The sequence below is a fragment of the Leishmania major genome, chromosome 18 (assembly GCF_000002725.2).
Source record: "Leishmania major strain Friedlin complete genome, chromosome 18".
Taxonomy (NCBI): domain Eukaryota; phylum Euglenozoa; class Kinetoplastea; order Trypanosomatida; family Trypanosomatidae; genus Leishmania; species Leishmania major.
Genome location: NC_007259.2, coordinates 194,842 through 217,815, shown reverse-complemented (window position 1 = coordinate 217,815; position 22,974 = coordinate 194,842). Strand labels below are relative to the sequence as shown.

General features: G+C 59.1%; 7 protein-coding genes across 7 annotated transcripts; all 7 read left to right on the top strand.

Moving 5' to 3' along the window:
- Window positions 1-2,129: 2,129 nt before the first annotated feature.
- On the top strand, window positions 2,130-4,028 carry LMJF_18_0520 (conserved hypothetical protein; the record flags this gene model as incomplete). The annotated part of the gene is made up of 1 exon (XM_001682406.1): window positions 2,130-4,028. One exon carries the CDS (start codon window positions 2,130-2,132, stop codon window positions 4,026-4,028), a length of 1,899 nt encoding a protein of 632 aa, XP_001682458.1.
- A 1,861-nt stretch (window positions 4,029-5,889) lies between these two features.
- Window positions 5,890-8,580, top strand: LMJF_18_0510 (putative aconitase; the record flags this gene model as incomplete). The annotated part of the gene is made up of 1 exon (XM_001682405.1): window positions 5,890-8,580. One exon carries the CDS (start codon window positions 5,890-5,892, stop codon window positions 8,578-8,580), a length of 2,691 nt encoding a protein of 896 aa, XP_001682457.1.
- Window positions 8,581-12,504: 3,924 nt separating this feature from the next.
- LMJF_18_0500 (conserved hypothetical protein) lies at window positions 12,505-13,767 on the top strand (the record flags this gene model as incomplete). The annotated part of the gene is made up of 1 exon (XM_001682404.1): window positions 12,505-13,767. The coding sequence occupies one exon, from the start codon at window positions 12,505-12,507 to the stop codon at window positions 13,765-13,767; it is 1,263 nt and encodes a 420-aa protein (XP_001682456.1).
- Window positions 13,768-14,633: 866 nt separating this feature from the next.
- Window positions 14,634-15,500, top strand: LMJF_18_0490 (conserved hypothetical protein; the record flags this gene model as incomplete). Its single annotated transcript, XM_001682403.1, has 1 exon — window positions 14,634-15,500. The coding sequence occupies one exon, from the start codon at window positions 14,634-14,636 to the stop codon at window positions 15,498-15,500; it is 867 nt and encodes a 288-aa protein (XP_001682455.1).
- A 1,103-nt stretch (window positions 15,501-16,603) lies between these two features.
- Window positions 16,604-17,209, top strand: LMJF_18_0480 (putative uracil-DNA-glycosylase; the record flags this gene model as incomplete). Its single annotated transcript, XM_001682402.1, has 1 exon — window positions 16,604-17,209. The coding sequence occupies one exon, from the start codon at window positions 16,604-16,606 to the stop codon at window positions 17,207-17,209; it is 606 nt and encodes a 201-aa protein (XP_001682454.1).
- Window positions 17,210-18,167: 958 nt separating this feature from the next.
- On the top strand, window positions 18,168-20,033 carry LMJF_18_0470 (conserved hypothetical protein; the record flags this gene model as incomplete). Its single annotated transcript, XM_001682401.1, has 1 exon — window positions 18,168-20,033. The coding sequence occupies one exon, from the start codon at window positions 18,168-18,170 to the stop codon at window positions 20,031-20,033; it is 1,866 nt and encodes a 621-aa protein (XP_001682453.1).
- A 1,091-nt stretch (window positions 20,034-21,124) lies between these two features.
- Window positions 21,125-21,823, top strand: LMJF_18_0460 (putative tubulin-specific chaperone; the record flags this gene model as incomplete). The annotated part of the gene is made up of 1 exon (XM_001682400.1): window positions 21,125-21,823. One exon carries the CDS (start codon window positions 21,125-21,127, stop codon window positions 21,821-21,823), a length of 699 nt encoding a protein of 232 aa, XP_001682452.1.
- Window positions 21,824-22,974: the final 1,151 nt, after the last annotated feature.

The window sequence follows — 22,974 nt, the reverse complement described above, 5'->3', positions numbered from 1 at the left end:
AGACCTGCTTCTCTCTTTCTAAACTCGTTTGCATCCTCGTGACCTCTCTCTCTTATGCAACGACAAACAACTTACCCGCACTGCCTCTGTGGCTCTCGTTGCGACATGTGTGGGAAGGGAGGGATAGAGAAAGCACATACACATACACACACGCAATGCTCGGACGAGCGTCTCCTGGGCGTCGAGCATGGAAACCGGCGACATCCGCCATTCTATTCAACAGACAAGCAGACAAGACAGCAGTGCCAGTGTGGCAGGGGATGGGTGTGTCTAGAGAGTAGCAGCATCACCACTCCTTGGAGAGGGAGGATGCGAGGAGGAGGTCAGGCAACTCCCTCTACACAACGTACGCACAGAAGACATCTATGTGCCTCCTTTCTACAGGGAGGGTGCGTGGGTGGGGGAAGACAGGGGCGTGCAAAGTACGTCTGCACGCATGCCTGTGAGCGTGCGCGGGAGGGGTGTGGGCATTGCTACTTCCGTCAATGGACAGGACTGCGAACCGGGCTGTTCATATGTTGATAGGTACATGTTCACAGAAGGAGGGGTTTGTAGCGCGCTCGCCAGCGCCGTACCACCATCCTCTCCTTTCCTCCCTTCTTTTATCTTCCACGCATGTCTCATGTTCTTCGGCTCGCTCTTTTTTGTTCCTTCCATCTTTCTCGCTCGTTGCTGTCTACCTCACTAACAACAGCAACAATGAAAAACATATGTGTGTGTGTGTCTGGTTTTGGTGAGGAACAGCGAGGCGTTTCTGCGGCACCGGGCCCTTTTTCCTTGTGACGCACAAGCGCAGACGTGCGCCCTTGCGCACAGCGCAAGAGCGCTCCGACCACCGCCTCCGTACACCATTTTTCTGAAGTCGCCTCTCTCCTTCCATTGGCAGGAGAGAGAGGCGAGGAGCACTTTGAAGTAGGAGGGAAGACGCACGCCCACCGGCTCATAGAGAGGAGGCGAGATCGTCTCCCCCCTCCCTACCCTCCTCCGCGACACCCACCTGCAGATCGACGCGCAGCGAGGCTTGACCGCATCCATCGGCTGCCGAAGCTCTTTTTCTGTAGGGCGGTCAAGACGTGGTTGTCTTTCTCTGCCTTGCGCACATACGGGGGTGTGTACGAAGGGGCGTGGATGTTCTCCTGCTCTTTTTCTTCGTAGTTGCTCTTGTCTAGAAGTTTTCGACGGGAATGAAGGAGATGAGGGGGGGGGAGGGACCACCGAAAAAACGATGTGATGACGATGACAGAGTCAACGGGCTCTCCGTTCTTCCCACGATATGCCTCACTCACAATTTGCCTTCTCTTTGCCCGATTTCGTTCTTCTCGTTTTCAGATCTCGGGGAGTCAATTCTTCGTACGCATCTGCTCCCACTGCCCCCTTTCCCCCGCTCATCCACCACGGCAGGGATCCCCACTTCCTTGAGCGACGGGGAAAGAAAGAGGAGGGGGTAGTACACAAGTCTACCTATTCGTACGTCGTGCTAGATGAGGATGATACCTTGGAAACAACCGAATTCTCATTCATAGCCTTGCTAGAGTGAGCGATATTGAGGTTGCGAGTGGGGAGGGGATAGCAAGATCGGTGTACTCTTCCGCGGAAATCGGACACGCGGCCGCCAGGAAGCGCCTGGGAACATGTGCTGGAATGCACCGAGATGCTTTCGCTTCGTCGTCCGTCCCTCCCTCCTCCCCTGTCGTGCTTTGCTGAAGAGGCCTGCCTGAGGGTGTCGCGTGCACTCGCCCCCTTTTCTTCACTTTTCCTTTTTGGGAGATCATCGGTAGTCACAAGCGCACATGTCGGAGGGTCGACATGCGGGGCCCCGTTGGCGCGATGCCGTCGTTACACACCGCACCCACGCTCCGAAAGCCTCTGCGGCGCTTCAGGCGGAGAGCGATCATAGTTTCGATGAAGAAGACGGTGAGTATGGCGACGATCGTGGAAGGTCGGTCACGAAAGCAGGGGAAGACTTTAGGCTCTCCTCGTTCAGCTACGCCGAAGAGTTGTGCGGCTCGTGGCTGAAACGGCGAAGTGTAAACGCTGCAGCGACGAGCAGGCTGCCAGCCTCGGCCGCATTGGCGACTGCAACCTCTGCGTCTTCCTTAACGGCGCGGTCTCACTCACCCGCGGTGTGGATGTTTGCAGAGGATCAAGATGATGCCGACGCTCACCGGAGCCGCATGGATGAAAGCTGCGGGGGCGCAGGCATTCGCCGTGGCAGCCTTGGCAGCCACCCGAGCCATTCGCAACGAGCGGTGCTGCAGCGGCGATGGACACTAAAAGACGACAACTTGGAAGACATAGGTGTCGTTCAGGCCTCATCGCCACGTGTGCTGGACAACCGCCTCTGCCTCTTCTCGCCTTCTGCAGCGGCGGTTGGGAGCAACAAGAGCGGGGGCCCAGTGAGCGCGTATCGCGCACCACTCATCACCGCCCTACTCCCCGACGAAGCAAGCGACACCCGGTCGCAGACTTCTTTGACAGACGGTCGCAAGGAGAAGGAGGAGGACGACGCACCTTCAGGTGCCAGCTCACTGGTCGCCGGCGCCAAGATGGAAGCAGGGTCGCTGCCGTCGTCGCGGCCGCGCTCCGCCAACCACAGCCGCGATGCCGCTCATACTCGTTTCCCCACCACGAGCTCGCGCCACAAGCGAGAAAAGAAGGCGCCGATGTCGTACTCTCCGAGGGGGCGCGCTGCACGCTCACCACCGTCGCGCACTGCATCTCCGAGATCCCCTGTATCCTCTCCACCGTCGTCGTCGTCGTCTTCAGCCTCCAGCTCGTGTTCCGTTCCAGGTTCCCCACCACCGCCGCACCGCTCGGTCAAGATACTGCACATGAAGGAGGATGGTCATACCTCTTCGCCGCCGGGGAGCACTGATTACCTCGACGGGCCGCTTTTTGCAGGGCTCGGCCCATTGATGGTGGTACACCTGGACGTTCTTCCGGACGTTGCTGGAGCTCAACCAATTCCATCGCGGGAAGGCATTGCTGGAGAAGAGGCGGCTTCATTAGCAGCTGCGGCATCGTCTTCCCCGTCGCTATCACGCTCGCATCCAGTGCACCTAGATCCGTACTGGGGGGCTCTCGTGGAGCGACAGGAGATGGACGCGCACGAGCGTGAGGTGGCGGCGCTGCACGCGAGGCTGGAGACCGCCGATCAGCAGGTGCGCATCACGGAGCAGCAGGCAGTGGCGGCAGCGGAGGCGCGGGCGGCGGAGTTGGTACAGGGATACAAGGCCGACGAGCGAAAGCGTCGAGCGCAGTTTCAGGCCGCGCTGGATGCCCTGCGAGAGGAGAACCGGGAACTGACCGCCAAGTTGGAGGCTGTTGCACGGGCGCCGGCGATGGGAGCTCCGAGTACAACCACTTGCCCACTGCGGACGCCGAGCAGTGATGCGGCAGCGGAAGCGAGAGGGAACGCGATTGCCACCACATCGGGTCCGCTCACGGCAAGTGCAGCCGCAGTGAGTCAGGCGGAGATGACTCGGCAGCTGCAGTCGATCGAGGGATATTGGCGTGATCGACTGCGCACGGCGGAGCGACACTGGGAGGACGAGATGTCGCGGCAGACGCAGCAGCGACGCGAGGCTCTGGACCAAGTGGAGGAGCTGGTGCGCACGGTCGAGCAGTTGCAAGAGGAGCTGCGCTACACCCGGCGCCAGGCGGCCCGCCTTCGAGAGGAGAACATACGTCTCTGCGGTGCTGCCCAAGCCGCGTCGACTGGTAGCACTGCCGGCCTTGCCGTCCCCGTTGCGCCAGTCACCACGTCGCCGCCCGAGGAGGTGTCGCGCCTGCGCAAGGCGCTGAGAGAGCATCAGCACAAGGAGGCTGCTCTGCTGGCGCAGGTGGAGAGCTACGGCGAGGAGGCCACCCGTGTGCGACTGCGGTACGAGGCGGCGCTCCAGAGGGCAGAGCGGGAGCTCGCAGCGGAGCGGCGACGGAGCACGGAGATGGTGAAGCTGTACGGCAGTCAGCTGGAGTCGCTGCACCACCAGCTTCGGGAGGGCAAGCCGCCGAGCGCAGCTCGGTGAGGGAGCTGCCACCTAGCGTTGAGTGCTCCGGGGAGAAAGGGTTTCGTCACTTCTTTCTGCCTCCTCTAGCGTTTCTCTACGCTGTGCCATTACGTGTGATGTACCTCTGTGTTTTGTTTACATCTTCCGTGACTTGCTGCTCCCACTCTCCCTCCCCCCTTCGACACTACCGCGGCCGCAGCGCTCTCTTTTTTTTGTGTTTTCGTTGCCTTCCATGCTCTACCGGCCAACATGGCGAATGCACACGTTTACCTGCATGCGCGTGAGCGTGGATGTGCATGTGCTCAGGAATGGAGGAGAAGCCGTGCTGAACGGTGAGTGCAGTGTAGTACAATTCCAGTAAGGTCGCGATGTGCGGAGGCAGAAGCACGAAAAAAGACGAGGGAGCGGCGGACCAGCGCATATTCGAGCGTAAGAAAGAAGGACAGGTGATCAGGTGCTTACTGTTGAGATCCCATGCGAGCCATCAGCCCCTTCCCCCTTCCCCCTCCCCCCTCACTGACTCGGACGCATCCGCGTAGAATAGACGAAGAAGCACAGAAGAGGGCGCCTCCCCCGTACAGGAGCAACCAAAGGATAGCCACGGCCACTAGGTGCAGGCGGCTTCCGTGGCGCGAGCATGCGGGCTTTCTCCTTTAGTCGATGGTCACTGATTAAGTCAGTGTTGCAGAAGGTAGGCTCGGCACTGAAGACAGACGAGCTTGAAGCGCGCCACCGTATATCTGCCTTCCTAGTTTCAAGTCCCTGGAGCGACGAGTGACCACTCCTCACAGATAGGATGATCGCTGCTCGACGCTCCAATGGACCGTGACTGCCATGTTCTGCACACCGTCGCACCACACCTGCTTTTGGCGACAAGGGCACCCGGCTCTGCTGCTTTTTGACTCGATTCTTGTAGTTCGCTCTCTTCTTCATGCACCGGCTACTCTCCTTCTTCCTCCCTCTGCCTTGTTGTGTGCTCCTCCCTCTCTCTCTCTCTCTGCGAACGCATGTCCTGTGTGTTTCGATGGTGCTGCGTGCTCACACCAACACGCAATCGCGCTCCCTCGTACCCCGCCCATCCACACGCGTGACCGTAGGTTGCCAGTGTTGTTCACTCCCTCCCACCACTCCCACCTCTCTATTTCTCGCTGCATTTAAGGAAGATAAAACGTAGAAAAAGTTGAAACACACGCAGCCTGCTGTGTGTCTCACTTTCTCTTTCGCACCGACAATCAATCCCCCTCCCCCTCCACACACACACACACACACACACACACACTCACACAGAGACAGAGACATACAGAGAGCCACATCCGCACAGACGCACAGAACTGGCGCCTGGACAGCAACACGCCTCACCATTGCCAGCGCACGTTCCTACTTCTCTCCCTTACGCTTACTCTCAGCCCTTTGTTTCTTTCTTGCATTTTCTGCTTCGCTCGACGCGTTGCTTCCCCGGTGCCTTCACTTCACTTTTCTCACTCTCTTTCTTCTTTTTTTTGTTTTTGGCTGTTTTGTTGATACAGAGTGAAACGGCAACAACTGCACCAAGCCTGCGTCACTGCCTGCTTCGTCGTGGATCCTCTGCACAGACGCGTACATACCACTCCTTCCCTTCCTCCCTCTACGTCAAAGTACGCACCAACATACAGGCAACGACACACACACACACACACATATATATATATATATAGCGAAACAAAAGTGACGAAAAAAACAAAGGAAGAAGGTTGTTTGGCTATACCTGGGGCACCGACTTTTTCCTTTTCTGTCCTTGACTGTGTCGCTGCTCTTGTAGCTGTCGTTCCTGGCGAGGAGTCCATCGCATCATCCGTACAGGAGTTCTCCCATCTCTTCGCTCAAAGAGAGAGCGAGAAAGATGTTCCGCACTGGCGTGCAGCTGGCCAAGAAGGGCGTTAGCCCAAACCCCTTCAATGCCAAGTTCCTGGCGTCTCTGCAGGTCGACGGCGGCAGCGCCAAGTACTACAAGATCAACGAGATCAGCGCAAAGTACAACAACCTCCCCTTCTCCATCCGTGTTCTGCTAGAGTCCGCGGTGCGCAACTGCGATGAGTTCGATGTGACCTCGAAGACAGTAGAGAGCATCTTTGACTGGAAGGACAACTGCACGAAGGGAATCGAGATTCCGTTCAAGCCAGCTCGCGTGGTGCTGCAGGACTTCACCGGCGTACCGTGCATCGTGGATCTAGCGGCCATGCGTGACGCGATGAAGCGCCTTGGCGGTGACTCGCTCCGCATCAACCCACAAGTTCCCGTCGACCTCGTAGTGGACCACTCCGTACAGGTGGACTGCGCTGGCGTGCAGGACGCAGTGGTGCAAAACCAGAGCATTGAGATGCAACGCAACCGTGAGCGCTTCGAGTTCCTCAAGTGGGGCTCGAGGGCGTTCGACAACCTTCTGATTGTCCCGCCTGGCTCGGGCATTGTGCATCAGGTGAACCTTGAGTACCTCGCTCGCGTCGTGTTTAACGCGGACGGGATGCTATACCCGGACTCTGTTGTCGGAACCGACTCGCACACGACGATGGTCAATGGCCTGGGCGTTGTGGGCTGGGGTGTTGGTGGCATCGAAGCCGAAGCCGGCATGCTGGGCCAGTCCCTCTCCCTGGTGCTGCCGCAGGTCGTTGGCTACAAGTTCACTGGCAAGCTGCAGGAGGGCTGCACGGCAACCGATCTCGTGCTTACTGTCGTGAGGAACCTTCGCAAGCTCGGTGTGGTGGGCAAGTTTGTCGAGTTCTACGGCCCCGGTGTCGACGCGCTCTCAGTCGCTGACCGTGCCACGTTGGCCAACATGGCTCCCGAGTACGGCGCCACTACTGGCTACTTCCCCATCGACAACGAGACGATCGAATACCTCAAGAACACGAACCGCTCTGCCGAGCACGTGGCCCGCATTGAGAGCTACGTCAAGGCTGTCGGGCTCTTCCGAACCGGCAACGAGCAGATCGAGTACTCGCAGCACCTGGAGCTTGACCTCTCCACAGTGGCGCCGTGCGTTGCCGGCCCGAAGCGCCCTCAAGACAACGTGCCCCTGACGGATGTGTCGAGGGACTTCAAGGCCTGCATGTCGGCCAAGTCTGGCTTCAAGGGCTTTGGCATCCCGGAGGGGGAGCACAATAAGAAGGTCAAGTACACCGTCAACGGCCAGGAGGCGACGATGGAGCACGGCAGCGTCGTGATCGCGGCTATCACCTCCTGCACGAACACCTCGAACCCCACCGTGCTCATCGCGGCGGGTTTGTTGGCACAGAAGGCCCTGGAAAAGGGCTTGAGGGTGCCGCCGGGCATTAAGACATCTCTCTCGCCGGGCTCGCACGTGGTGACCAAGTACCTCGAGAACGCCGGCCTGCAGAAGAGCCTCGAGGCCCTCGGCTTCCACACGACAGGTTACGGCTGCATGACGTGCATCGGCAACTCGGGTGATATCGCGCCGGAGGTGTCCAAGTGCATCACAGACAACAATTTCGTTGCCGCAGCGGTGCTCTCCGGCAACCGCAACTTTGAGTCTCGCATTCACCCGCTGACGGCCGCCAACTACTTGGCATCGCCGCCGCTCGTCGTCGCCTTCGCGCTCGCCGGACGCGCGAATATCGACTTCGCCAAGGAGCCGATCGCGAACGGCGTGTACCTGCGCGACATCTGGCCAAGCAACGAGGAAATTGTGGCGGTGGTGAACAAGTACGTGACGCCGGACCTGTTCAAGGAGGTGTACTCCAACATCACGACCATGAACAAGCAATGGAACGAGCTTCAGGTGGAGAATGGCGAGTTCTACAAGTGGGACCCCAAGTCGTTATACATTCACAGCCCGCCGTACTTCGACGACATGACCCTCGACCCACCCGGTGTGAAGAGCATCGAGAACGCCGCCTGCCTTGCCATCTTCGGTGACTCCATCACGACGGACCACATCTCGCCGGCCGGCAACATAGCCAAGGACTCACCGGCAGCGAAGTTTCTCATGGAGCGTGGGGTGGAGCGGAAAGACTTCAACACGTACGGCTCGCGCCGCGGAAACGACGAGGTGATGGTGCGCGGCACCTTCGCCAACACGCGTCTCGGCAACCGCCTTGTCGGCGATGGTCAGACGGGCCCGTATACGTTGTACCACCCGACCGGCGAGAAGATGTTCATCTTCGACGCGGCCATGAATTACAAGGCGGCCGGCGTGCCGACGGTCATTCTGGCTGGTAAGGAGTACGGCAGCGGCTCGTCGCGCGATTGGGCGGCCAAGGGCCCGTTCCTGCAGGGTGTGAAGGCCGTCATCGCGGAGAGCTTCGAGCGCATTCACCGCTCGAACCTGGTCGGCATGGGCGTCATTCCGCTGCAGTTCAAGGAAGGCGAGAATGCCGCCTCCCTTGGCCTGACCGGCAAGGAGTGCTTCTCGATGAACTTCGCCGGGGAGCTGCGCCCGCGCCAGGACATCGTCGTGAAGTGCGACAACGGCAAGACCTTCACGACGACGCTGCGCATTGATACCGAGGTGGAGGTGAAGTACGTTGAAAACGGTGGCATCCTCAACTATGTGCTGCGCACCAAGATCCAGTAAGACGACGGAGAAGGAGACCGCGTCTGCGTACCTCTCAACATACCCCATCTCTGACGTGTTTGTGGTGCGTTTCCCGGTAGACACCACGCGGACGACGGGCGAAAGCGACAGTGCGTGTGCATGTGTGTGTGTGTGTGGAGCGGGTAGGGGCACTGCGGTGGGGGGGGGAGCGGAGGGCGGCCGATGGCGCTTGTAAAGGAGAAGAGATAGAGAGCTGCATCCATATGCGTGTGCCGGCGCGGGTGTGAAGGCGTGGAAGGGAGCGGGAACGATGTATAGCGCCGGACTCGAATTTGTGCTGGATCGACACAGCAGGACAGCGCAGGAAAAGGGCTGAACGGGACAAAGATGTTTTTGTTTTTCTTGTTTTTGCAACGAACATGATCGGGTACGTGTCTATATGTACCCCTGCCTGCCTGCCTGCTTTCCTCCTCTTCCACACGACAGCCATCCGCCCTCCCCCCGCGTGTTATTGTTTTAACTTCTTGATTTGCTTAAGTGCCGTTTTCCGATTTGTTCACCTCGAACAACACACGTACGCACGCACGCACACACACACACACACAGAGGACGATAGACATGCAGCAGGAGAACAATGTGCGGGTGAATCTTTTTCCCTGTGTGCCTGTGCCAGTCTCCACTCCCCTCCTCCTCGTATCCCCTCCCTTCCCCTCCCTTCCCCTCCACACACACACACTCTCAAACATTCGATAAACTAAAGAGAAAAGGACATCGCAAGGGAATCTTGGCGATGTACGCCATCCCCCTCCTCGTCGCTGTCTCGTGTGTGTGTGTGTGTGTGTGTGTGTGTGTGACCCTGTTTCCTTTCTCCTGTTGTGGCGCAGTCGTTCGCTGGTGTTGTCTTTGTTTCCGTGTGTGTGTGTGTGTGTGCATGATGGGGTGGCAGCGTCTTTGCATGCGTATGCCGGGCACAGAGGGATATGCCAGCACTCGCACATGTGCTGGTGCAGAGGGTTCCATTTTCCTGTCTGCTCTTGTCACTCGGGCAGATGAGTGAATCGCGGAGGGACGCGAGCTGCCATCTGTGGTTGGTAAACCTTACCATTGCAGGCTTTCGTGGCTGCCCCCGACCCCCACTTTTCTTTTCCTGGCGTGGCTACGCCGGTGTTCTGCACTTGCTGCGTGAGCAGTAGATATGCACTGTTGAGCACGCGTCTCTTCTGTCTCACGAAGGAGAGCTGAGGGCGTGTTCGATTGTGTGGGAGTGTGAGAGCCTGCACAAGCCGTGCACGCTCGCACCCACGTATGCATGCATACACATGCGTACGCAGGAGAGAAATGAAGGTCATGCGCAATGCTCATGGGTGGCGCGTCTTCCCTCTTTCCCCCTTTTTTCGGCGCTGACGTCACTCGCAGGTCTCTTGCGTTTGCTTTCCTTTGTTGTTCTCAGGTATCACTTGTTTTGTTGTTTTTTTTTTCTGATGTTAACTAACGCGCTATCCGTCTCTCTCTCTCTCGCTCCCTGCCACGTCTGTCTGTCTGTGTATGCGTGCGCGCGTGTGTGCCGGTGGTCAGCAGTTTTTTTATTGTTTCTGTCGACGTGCTTTGGCTTCGCTTTTACTGTCACGTGGTGGTCCTTCATGCGTTGCTTATCGCTGGTGCGGGACTTGCTCTGCCCTCCACTTTTCCCCCAACTCCCTTTTCCGCTTTTGTTTCTTCCCCCCCCCCTCACACACACACACACACACACATTGCCGTGCCACTGACTTCAGTGGGTTCCACACCTCACCACAACCCCGCCCTCCGAAAAGCTTACTGACTTCTCTCTCTTTTTTGTGTGATTATCTTTCGTTTTTTTTTTTCTGGCTGTATCTGTGGCTCTTGCCACACCCACTAACTACCCCCTACTCTCGTTGTGCTTCCCGTGCTACACTTCGGACTTAGCTTTATGCAGCCTTATTCATGCTTATGATATTCATCTTTCTCTCTCGCCCTCTCCCTGTCTTTGGCCTGGCTTCCCGCGCATGCGCGCCACCACCTAAGCAACCCTTCCTCGCTTCTTTCCGTTAGAATTGTCTTTGGTGTTTCTCTTCAACTCGTCAGTTTCAGGAGTGCGCGCACGCGTGTGTGCACGCATGGGAACGTGAATGTCTGTGTGATGGTGGTGCCACGCGGGGCACCCGCCCTGCCCAACCTGTGGCCACCTGCTTCGCCTGCTGCATGGGTCGGAGACACGTGCGTTCTTGTGCATGATGTTTCTTTACGTTGACTGTATAAGTGGCGTGTTTCACTATTACTTCATGCAGCTCGCTACGCCACCGCAGTGCTTACTTGCCTCGTCACCCTCACGACCCTCTCCACCACGAGCCCGATGTTTGATCCGTGCTTTCACAAGCACTGGAATCAGTTGATACGAGCCACTTGCAGTGGTTATCGCGGAGTCGAAGTTCGTCGTGGTCGGCACCCGTGCATCACGTTAGAAGAGCAGCAACGATGGAGGGCGCCGTGGTCCGCCCACAGAGACTTACAAGCAGGCGTGGAAGAGAGGAGGTGGGGTGCGAGTACACGCGCATACGTGCGTACATGGGGTGGGGGGAGGGAGGAAGGAGGGCGGGGAAGGAGTTCAGTTTATCGTAAGGTGAGAGACAGAGAAAAGGGCGCAAGGGCGACGAAACCAGCCACAGGAACAGCCGATGCGCCTCTTTGTCGGCACGGCGAGGGGCGACAAGGAAGAGGGAGGGAAGGTGTGTTGAGACCACTATCAGCAGCAGCCCTACGAGATGAGCGTTTATGAATGGAGGGGGAGGAGGGGGTCAAGGAAAGGGAGAGAAAGAGGAGAGAGAAGGGTCGGGAGGTTGAAGAGCGCGTGAGTGCCGGTGGGTGCCATACGTATACATATATATGCATGTATATATTTGCATGTATGTAGGCATTTCTCTGCTCATCTCTTTCATGCGTGAGCTTCATTTGTGTCGCACTCCCCCGCCCATCTCCATCCCCCCTCCCCCCTCTCTCTCTTCCCCCTCTAGTGGTGGTGGTGGTGGTGCGTCTGTGTGACGTCAACAACGGCGGAGGTGCTTTGTCTCTAGTAAGGAGAAAAAAAAACAAACGTGCGCCCGGCACGTGTGCTCGTGATAGTTTCCACTCCCTTCCTCGCTCGCTCTCTAGCTGTCTACGTCTGTCTGTCTGTGTGCCTGTCCCTCTCACTGGAGTAGTTTGTACGATTATCCTAACAGCGCAAGCGAACGCTAAAGGTGTGCGTCGTTCTCTCTCCTCTCCGACTCTCTGGCACATAATATCCCAGACAAAGGCCCCTCCCCCATCTTTCCCTACGTGGTAGGGGTTAGGTGACGGAGACATACACGACTTTCTTCTTGCTGGTCGAATTCAGCGTGCCCTCCTCCTTCTCCCTCGCTTGCCGAGGCGGACCGCCGCCGCAGCAGCGGCGATAACCCACTGTCACACAGCCCCCTGCTGCCATTTTGGTGCTCCGTGCCGGAGGTGGTGCTGATGCGTTACTGCTGGCGGCGGCAGCGACGAGTTGCAACGTGCAGGCAGCGTATTTCCCTTCATGGCTAGTGCCGCTGCTTGGTTTGCGTTGGAGCTGTTCCGCGAGCGCCTCCACAACTTCCTGGCTGTGAACACGTCTCCCTTCCGTTGCACGCTCACTCCGTTCAGTTACGCAGATCCCACCTTCCCTCTCGTTGTGCGCCGAGCACATCGCGCCGACCTCGTCATCTCACACACGCTAACAGTTCTCACGGACAAACGCTGACGGAGGCATACTCTCTGTCTCCCTCTGTTCTCACAACTGCCGGCGCGAAGGTGTAACATCTTTCGTGCTTGGCCTGCCTGGTAACTGGGCGATGCGTCAGCACTGTCATCTCCTCAGTCGTTCCTCTCTTCGTGTTGTCTGCGGAAGTCACCCGCAATAAGGCTCGAGGTCTTACGCGCAGTAGGGAGATGCCGCCACTCACCCTCGAACAGGTGCTGGCGCGCTCCATGCGGCTGCCCCGCCAGCGTGCTCAGCAGCAGGTCTCGCGCCTCTACAAGAGACACGAGTCAGGTGAACTTGGCGGCAGTCCCGGATGGCCTCCTTCAACCGAAACGGGGAGCAGCCCGGTGAATTCAGGTGCACCCCGTAGCAGTAGGATCGCTGCGTTGATGGGGGGCCGACACGCTGGAAAGCACGGTGCAGCTGACCGCAGCGGTGTGTCTGAGACGGTGGCGAACAAGGCGAAACTGAACTTCTTTGAGCTCATGGAGCGCGAGGATGCGCAGCGACGAGCCAGTCGCTTGAGTATCCACAGCAGCGGCCACCTTGTTCGCAACAGTGCTGACCTTACAACGTACCTAACGACGGCGCAGCGCACCGGTGACTGGGAGGGAGGACTGCGCGCATTTGCCGAGGCTACCGCACTGCCCGCCGTGGTGACGATGCTGGCGGGGTCAGAGGCCACAGCGACGCCCGCTGCCTCCACGGCAGGTACGTCGATCACGTCCGCCTCACTGCCGCCCGCGCCATCCGGGTCTGGCATCAACCCCAATGAGGTGCAGATCACCGCTGTTCTCGAGATGTGTGCCAACGCAGAAAAGTGGGACTTAGTAGAGAAGATCGGCGTCTTCTTTGCGCCTGCCTACCCGGACACCTTCAGTCGTGCGGTGGAACTCCTCGCGCGGCGCACGCCGTCAGACTCGAGCGCTGGTGAGGGCGGATGGCGCTCTGCCTTCGCTTACCTGACCACTCGCTGCCCGCTGCCCGCTGCGGAAATTACGGTGGAGGCGTTCAACATTTGTCTGCGCGGCTGCGAGGCGGCACTGGACTGGCGAGGGGCGATGGAGGTGGTGCGGGCCATGGGGCCGAACCCACTGCAAGGCTGGCGTGCCGCCGAAGAAGAGGAGGACGAGGCAGGCTGCGCTGCGGCCGCGGCCTCGCTTGGTTGCCCAGCGACGGCATCAGGCCCTACCGAGGCGGACACGGTGTCCTCGTCGCCACCAACTGCATCGGCCTCCCCTGCGCGGTCCATGTCGACGCCGCCGTCTCCGAACGTGGTGAGTTACGCGACCCTCATCGCAACACTAGAGCAGGCCGGCAAAGAGAGCCTTGCCTCGATGGTGCTGAATCGACTGCCGGCGGTCGAGAAGGAGGAAATCACTGCCTCGTATGCCGCGCTGATTATGGTGTGGTCGAATCAAATTCTGCACAAGCAGCGGCGGCGCTTCTGAGTGCGACGACGACGATGCATATGCGTGTGAGTGTGGGAGAGAGCGAAAGGGGCGTTGGTGGTGGTGGTGGTGGGGAGTGCGCTGCCGCGACGGGAACGTGTGCGTGCAATCGCGGGTGCGCTTGCGCTTGCGCGTCTCTCCTTTATGGCAATACACGCGGAGGCGCCGCGCACGCACGTTTTTGCTTTGGGGTTGCGCTCGTGAGGAATGCTGAAGCGGTGAGGTAAGAAAACGTGGCGAAAATAAAAAGAGCCCGGGCAGGGGCGAATGGAAAGGGGGAGGAGGAGGGGGGGGCGTCACAGGTGAGTGCCGCACAGATAGATGCGGTTCGCTTGTTGAGCATCTTTACCCATCCGTAGTCGGCATCGACACGCGCTCGAGCACACACAATTGCGGAAGGAGGCAGTGCAATGGCTTTGCGTCTTGCGCAACACGAGGGTAAAAGCTGGGGCGACATCTCTGCTGGAGCGCTGCTTTCTCGTCACGGCCACTGCCACTCACACGCGCTTGCTTTGCGTAAGTATGGGGGAGGGGGCGGCATTCACTCGAGGCGCCGCTATTCGCGTCGGGACAGGCGCGCATGCTTCATCTTCGCCCTTGCCCGTGTCCGTTGCCTCCTGCACTCTCGTATCCCCTTCATTCCCACCTTCTTTTTTCTTTCTTCAGGCAAGGTGCAATCTCTGCAAAATTGACGCGCTCGCACACGCGTGTTCCGCGTGCGCTCATGGTCGTCTTTGCCACATCGCCTCTCTCTTTTCTAACTCCCAGGCCGACTTTCCTTTTCTCATCGTCAGAGGTGTGCTCCACCTCGCTCTTGTCTCACTTCCTTCGCCAAGCCTCTCCTTTCCCCGCCTCTCTGTATCCGCATGTCTGCCGCGGTGACATGGCTGCAGAATAGTCTCGGCATCGACGTGACAGGTGAGTGGGCTCGCCACGTTCATCTCAACGTCGGTGGCACCCTTTACACGACACGCCGGTACACGCTACGCGAACTCAAAGACCACCGCATCTTTGGCCCCATCCTGGATGGTCACGCGCATCGCTGCGAGGATGGCAGTTTCCTGATCGATCGCGACGGCTCCTTGTTCCGCTACATCATTGCCTACCTCCGCGATGGCCGCCTCTCCGTCCCGGAAAACTTCGCGGAGTGGGATATGCTGCTTCAGGAGGTGCGCTACTATGAGCTCCCGGCAATGGAGAAGAGTGTCATGGACCACTTTGAGTTTCAGCAGAGCGTCTTCCGTCGCCAGCTGCCACACGGGGTGTACGTGTGGTGGCCGCCGGCGTCATCGCAGATCGAAGAAGGGGCAACAGTCAAGGCAGCTCCGTGTGATTGTCCTGCATCCGTGCCTCCTCCACCCCTTTCGCTTTTCGCCTTACCGATCACAGATAGCGCGACAGGGAGGTGCGAAGCACGCGGTGCCACCGAGGACCAGACTCGCGCACTGGAGAAGGTGCATGTCGAGGCGGCCGCTGATGCTGCAACTCGGAGTAGTGCCGGTGCTGCGCCGTCTTCGTGCTCATCAGCTTCCATGTCTGTCCGCATTGTGCCGCCGCTGCCTGGACTGACGGTGGAGATGTCGTCCGGGCGGCGTGTGATGTTCCGTGAGACGCAGGTGCTCCAGGACCTCGACCAGCTCGTGACAGTGCTGCTCACGGCCTATGGCTTTTCGATCCAGCACTGGGACACTGAACGAGGGCGCGTGCTTCTCACGCTGCCTGGGCTCATGTAATGGGTGGAAGAGAAGGAGGGAAAGGGGACAGGGGCGATCCTGCACCGTTGACACGAACGCCAACATTGACACCTGCGACAACCCACAGAACGCTTTACATCTCGACACACGGTGTGCCTTTCATTTCGCTTCCTTATCTTCCAGTCTCCGGCAGAGCGAGGCGGAGCACACTGAGAACAGAAAACAGTGCATGGCATGTAGACACGCGTTGATGTGCACATGGATGTACGCACACGCACCCACACAAACACAGTTCAAACAGGTTGCTTTTTTTTATTAAAGGGGCTTGATTTACTCTGCTCCCCGCTTTCTCTGCTCTCCACCCTCTCCTGCTTTCCGTCTGCGCACGCACTGATGGCTGTGTGTGTGTGTGTGTGTGTGCGTCACCGTTTTGTTACCATACTGAGCCATCATAGTCCTGCTTTTACGATGCTTCTTTCCTTTAAGTCATAGAGTGCACCACATGCGACAGTAGACGAGCCGCCGCATACACACACACACACACACACACACACACACACACACACGAGCGAAAAGGGTAGATGCAGAAAACGCTCTTCGATTTTGTGCGGAAGGGCACGAGCAGCGGCCCGGCTGCCGCCAACGCGGTCGCCGCCGCGCACAGGGAGCGGCAGTGGCCCTCGGCATCGAATGGGGAGGATAGCACGCCTCGGACGGACTCACCGCCTAAGAAACACGCCAAGACTCGGCGCGAGGGCAGTCGCAGCCGTGGTAACTCGAGGGAGTGCGAAGGGACGAGTCTGAAGGGCGCCTCTAGAGATGACGCGATTGACCTCGATGCGAGCGTGTCAGTCGCACTGCTGGAGTCGACATTCCCACCTAGTGAAGAGGGCGGTGCCATTGACAAGTCGAAGCACGTCTCCAGCGGCACTGCTGTGCCTGCTGGTGCTGCTGCCACTGCTGCTGCTTCCTCCGGCACGGCGCGCTCCGATGCGCCGCAGCTGCAGCCCGCTGCCACCAGCAGCCGCTGGCTTGCCGGTCTAATCACGAACCTCGAGTGGAGAGACTTCCTGGCTCCCATTACGGTTGATTCGTGGCGAAGTGGTGCCTTTGCCCGCATCGAGCACTTTCTCGATGGCGAAATGGCAAAGGGCAAGGTCATACTGCCCCCCGCCACGGACATCTTCAACGCGTTCAACAGCTGTCCATTTCGCGATTTGAAGGTGGTCCTGCTCGGCCAGGACCCGTACCACGATCTCCACCAAGCGCATGGGCTCTGCTTCTCCGTCTTGCCCGAAGTTCCGCTTCCGCCGAGCCTTCGTAACATATACAAGGAGCTCACGACGGACATCCCGGGCTTCCAGGCACCAAGACACGGTTACCTGCAGAGCTGGTCGGAGCAGGGGATGCTGATGCTGAACGCGACTCTGACCGTCGAGGCGCACAAGGCCAACTCGCACAGCAAAGCCAGTGGCTGGACCGCCTTCACGGACGCCGTCATCCAGCACCTTTCCCAGCACCATCCCAACCGGCTCGTGTTTCTGCTCTGGGGTGGCTACGCGCAGCAGAAGAAGAAGCTCATAGACGCAAGCCGGCACATCGTCCTGGAGAGTGTGCACCCATCACCGTTGAGCGCCAGCCGCGGCTGGTTTGGGTGCCACTGCTTCTCTGCGTGCAACGAGGCGCTGCAGAGCATGGGCCACCTTCCCATGCATTGGCAACTGCCATTGAATGCTTCGCTACCCTGACAGCGAATGGGCAAGAGAGACGGAAAGGGGAGCGGCCGAGACACAGGACGCGGTATAACATGCGTCAGGTGAGAGCGATGTAGGGACGCGTGCTTGCTGCATCTGTGCGTGTATGCCTCTGTGCGTCTTTACCTTTGCGTTCGAGTCGTAATGCGTGCCTACGCGAAACACTCGCCCACCGGACTGTGCGGCACCCGTGTTCTCTGCCTTCTCACCTCCCCCCTCTCCCCATCCCAGACAAAAAACGGGTTCGCAACCCAATGATGCTTGGCTGCGTTTCCGCCTAGCGAAGAGTTCCACGACAGCTTGTGCACACTTCTTGGTGCGGGGAGAGGGGATGGCAGTGGTATAGATGGCAACTGTTGTACCGATCCTTTCACGTGAACGTGATCGTCTTGCACATCGGACTTGCGAACACACGCACACAGGCAAAGACCCCCCCTTCCCCCCAAAGGGCGGGCTGACTTGTCTGGACGTCACGAATGCCTGTGACGCGCTCTATCCCTTTCCTTTTCTCATTTTTTTTTTGCCTTGGTTGTTGGGTGGGAAGGTGAGGGGTTGTGGTGGTTGTGATGGGCAGACCGGAACATCAGCGCACTGCTTCCGATAGGTGCTCATCTCCCCTTTCTCTCATTCTCTACCGCACTCGCTCGTCCCTTTTCTTTTTTCTCGGTTCTATCGTTACTTTCGCCTCTCTCTGCCCCTGCTTCTCCTTTCTCACTCACGCGCATGTGTGCCTTGACAGTGCGAATACGGGAACGTGAAGGGCCGCATCGTCATTGTCGAGGGTGGCGTACGTCCCCCACTGCTTCTCTTACCCCCTCCCTCCCCGTTCCCCACAGCCACGCAGGCGCGTTCATCTATAGAGGGTGGCATACACCCCCGCAGAGGCATTAGCTTTCCCTTCCCTTCTCTCTAGCGGCCCTTGCTGAAGCCGAACGATTACGAGGTCGCATATATGAGCCGCACAACCTCGACCGACTTCGTCACGGAAGCGGGTGGACACCCGTTCTCCAGCCCTGGCGTAAGCCCGATGGCGACCATGCAAAACGCTGAAGATATGGACCTGGATACCCTCCGGCGCTCCGTCCAGGTGCAGAAGCAGCTTGATGTCCCTCCACCGCCCACAGCGCAGCTGTTGCGGGTGCCAGAGGTGATGGATGACTTTGTTCGCAACTTCCTCCACCGTAATGGCATGACGCGCACCCTGCAGGCCTTCAATAGTGAGTGGTATGGCAAGTCTGGCAGCGGCACCGGCACCGTCAACGTCGCGCCTTCAAACCCAATGGTGCCGGATAACTACCGCGAGACGATGGCGCTGCAAAACCGCATCGAGCTGCTGGAGCGCGAGCTGCGCCAGCACGCGGAGCTCAACACGCGTGTCACTCAGCAGTGGACGCAGGCGAAGAAGGACCGTGAGTATCATCGCACAAGCCACCAGCGTGTAGTGCAGGAGAACGCGCGCCTCAGTCGTCTGCTGAAGCAGGCAGGTCAGCACGCCGAGCTGGTGAACCCCACATTGACGGAGTCGCGCATTCGTTGCGAGCAGCTGCTGAAGGGGAAGTCGCTCTTGACGATCGAGCGCGACAAGCTGCGCAAAGAAAAAGAGCAGCTCGAGGCGAGGGTGGCGGAGCTGGAAGGACAGCAGCAGCATCAGGCACGTGGGGGCGCCGCAACGGGACCCAAGCCCCCGGCTGCGACCCAGCGCGCTGGCACCTCGAAGTCATTGCACGCGAGCGGCAAGTCGAACGCGGCCGCGCGTCGAGGACTTGCGTCGTCGCCGTCTCCGGCGACCACAAAGGCTGTCGATGCAGAGGTGGACGGGTTTGTGTGGCCCGCTGATGATCGCCCACACCCCCCTGAGCCGACTGCTGCGAAGTCTTTTTCGGGCAACGCTGGCGACGGGCAGCCGAGCTTCGCGCCCTCTGAGTCCCCGGTAGCGGAGTGGGTGGAGCAGTCGTTCTTCCAGGCTCACACGATGGCGGTCACGAGTGTCGCGCTGCACCCCTTCAAGCCGGTTGTGGCGAGTGGTAGCGACGATGGCAGCTGGCGCCTCTCGACGCTGCCCACTGGCGATGCCATCGTGTCTGGCCAGGGGCACAGCAATTGGATCTCGTGCGTTGGCGTGCACCCGCGTGGCACAATGCTCGCCACCGGCTCTGGCGACAAGACGGTCAAACTCTGGGACTTTGCAACTAGCCGCTGCGCCGCTACCCTTAGCGCCCACACCGACGGTGTCTGGGACCTCGAGTTCCAGGACACCGGCGTACTGCTGGCGAGCGCGGCGCTGGACAAGACGGCGCGTGTGTGGGACGTGGAGCGGGGTGTGTGCCGGCAAACACTGCGAGGGCACCAGGATGCGGTGAACACCGTCAGCTGGCTGCCTTGCACGAACCTGCTGCTCACGGGTAGCGCCGATAAGTGCGTTGCCGTCTGGGACGTCCGCCAAGGCACCAAGGCTCAGTCCTTCACTGGCCACCGTGCCGCCGTGTTGTCCGTGGCGGCCGGACCGGTGGGGAGCTCACTCTTTGCTTCTTGCGACACCCAAGGCGCCGTCACTCTCTGGGATGCCCGTCGCATGGCACAGCTTCTCCGCGTCGAATGCGGACCGCAGCCGGCCAACTGCGTCGTGGTCGACGGCATCGGTCACAACGTTGCGGTCGCCAGCGACGACAGTACCATCAAGATTATCGATGTGGATGAGGCAGTGGTGACAGAGCTGGTGGGTCACGAGGGCCCGGTGCAGAGCGTGACGTTCGACCTCGCGAGCAATCACTTCCTCGTCAGCGGCAGCAGCGACCGCACCATCCGGTACTGGTGCTGAGGGTGCCGAAGCACCGATGGCCGTGGTCGGCCGCGGCATTTTCAAGTCTCACTTGCCATGACTGTCGACGCATGCACGTGCGACTCGGAGCCGTGCTAGACGCGCAAGCTGGAACCACGGGCGTGAGAGGGAGAGAGATGTACAGTAGTGTCAGTGGCGAACGCTTCTTTGTGTGTGTTTTTTGTATTATTTTGTGGTGCCGTGCATGCTGTTGGCAGGCGCGCCGTTGTATGTGTGTTCGCAGGCCTGAAGCAAGGTGTAACGATGGACTGGTTGATGGAGTGGCTCGCGACGGGATGCGTAGAGGGGGAGGGGGCAGACTTTAGCGGAGGAGGGAGGCGCGTCAAGTGTCAGAGAACATTCTGGAACGTGAGATGGCGCCGCTAGTGTTTGTGTGCCCTGCTCTCGTGGAGGTTACGCCCTTTCCCTTCTCTCCCTTCCGCGGCCATCCCCGCGCCCTGTCCCCGGACGTTGACGCGCCGCCCGCTTTCACTCCTTTGTGTGTGTGTGTGTGTGTATGTGTGTGTGTGTGTATGTACATTTGCAGCGCTTCTGGCGTGCACAAGCCACATGCACGAAGACACGAACAACACAGCGAAATCGGCCCAGCATCACCATGAGTCACAGCGACGACCACAAGCGCGATTTTGGCCGTTGCACGTGTACACGTCTATTTGCCTCCGTGCGGCTCGCGCGCCTTAAATCAGACAAGCGCGCTTGCAACCGGAAAAAGGCAAAAGAAGGCACATACTCATAGGACGCAGATGCAGACACGCGTGCAGACACGCGTGTCTGCCGAGTGTTGGATGGTAGTCGTCGGCGCTTGTGCTCTTTTCGCCACCAACCACCACCCCCTCCCCCTCCCCGCCTTGTCGCTCTCGTTGTACGGCGTTGCTCACGATCCGTCACCCGAGAAAACGAGTCCGTCCTCCTCCCCTCCTCTCGTGTCCTTGCTGATCATTTGCGCTATTTTTTTCTGGCTTGTGTTCGTTCGCGGTGCAACGACATCTTCCACACCGGACGACTCCCTCGATAGCGCTCGTGCGCCCCTCCCCTCCCTTACTTTCGCAGATTAGCGCGTCACGAAAGCCATGTCTATTGTAAAGGTAATGATCACCCACTCGGCGAGCCAGCGAGTGGTGCCGGAGAAGGCGTACGGGCTCGCGCAGACGGTGCAGAGCATTAGGGAAGATATGTACTCGCGTTTTGGCATCCCGGCAGAGCAGATTCGGCTAGAGCTGTACGACACGCGGGACTGCAAGGTGGAGGGTAACATGAAGAATGAGAAGCTGCTGGGCTTTTACGGGTGCGAGACAGGGTATCGCATTCACGTCGTCGATCTTCGACCTGCTGCGCAGGTGGATAACTACGATGACGTGTCGAAGATAGAGAAGTACGAGATGACGGACGAGGAGTGGCTCAAGCGGCCCGACAATCTCCGCGCCTACAAGGAGCGTATGCTGGCCCTGCAGCGGGAGGAGATGGCGAAGGCTGGCATTGGAGTGCCGACCGGGCCGGACGATGACAGCTACAAGACGGAGGCGGACAGGATAAGGGTGGGTGACCGCTGCTGTTGCCAACCCGGCGAGCGTCTCGGCACGGTGCGGTACGTCGGACGTGTGGCAACACTGAAGCCAGGGTACTGGGTCGGCGTCGAGTTTGACGAGCCAGTCGGCAAATCCAACGGCACGGTGAAGGGAGTGTCGCTGTTTGAATGCATGCCCCTGTACGGCGGTGTGCTGCGCCCTAATCAGGTAGAGGTGGGTGACTTTCCTCCTCAAGAATACTGAGTGTGCTTATGATGGTGGTGGTGGTGGTTTCATCAATGCCGATCTCCCTCCAATACCGGACACACACGCACACACACACGCGCAAAAGCACCTCGTGCTGCTCGTTGCCTTCCTCCCCCAGCTCGCTGGAATGCCAGTGCGCGTTCATCACTTGTGTCGCGTGTGACGCTGATGGTATGTGCACGTGCAAAGGAACGCTGGTCTGTCTGTGTGTGTGCGTCTGTATCAAACTGTTTTTTGTTGTTGTCACCGTACACTCTACTCGGCGTTGAACGACCGTTGAGCAACTATAGTCATCAACGCAGCAGTCGAGGGGCGCACGTATTGTGAGGGCGCCGCTTCATTTTGTGTACTCAACGACACAAAACGCGCGCGCAGATAGAGCGCGAGCGCGCAAGAGGAGGGGGGGGGGGCAGTCGTGCCAGTGCCTGCGCCGCTGCCTCTTCTGCTCCATTTTGACATATGCTTGTCTCTCTTCCCCCTTCCCTTCCAACCATCTCGCTTGCTCTTTCTGTGTGTCCGCCTTTGGTTGTTGCCCTGTGCCACCCGCACTTGTTTGTTCTCTCTCTCACACACACCGCCTCCCACAAGTCAGATCGACTGAGACCAATCTGCCGACTCGCTCCATGGCCTCCGTGTAACTCCTTCTCTCTTACGCTGGCGAAGGGACAGAGGCGCTCATCCTGCCTGCACGCGATGCTGTGGTACTCACTTATTTGTTACCTTTATGTTGAGTGGTGCAGCCTTCTGTTTTCTGCTAACGTATGTGCGGAGTCGCCTCTCCCGCGCTCTCTCGACGTCCGCTTCTCCATCGTCACGTTGTGCGTGTACGTGCGCGCTTGCCTGCGTGCGTGCCACCGCGAATACAGCCGGATGATAAAGGTGTGCTACGGCCGCTACTCGTGCCTATCCTTACTGCTGCTGCCTCCAACCCTTCCCCCTCCCAACCATCCGCATGACGACCCCTTCTTCACCGCGTACTCCTGCCTCACCCAAACGGCAGCGTTTTCCCGGCTTTCGTGTTATGCGAAGATAGAGGGCGGGGAAGCGGGTCGGAAGTGTAAAGTGCAGCGCCTGCCATACAGCAGCGAAGCGAGCGCTGTCCAGTGGCCTGCGTCTTACGTCCCCCGCCTAATGTTGGAAACCCGTCT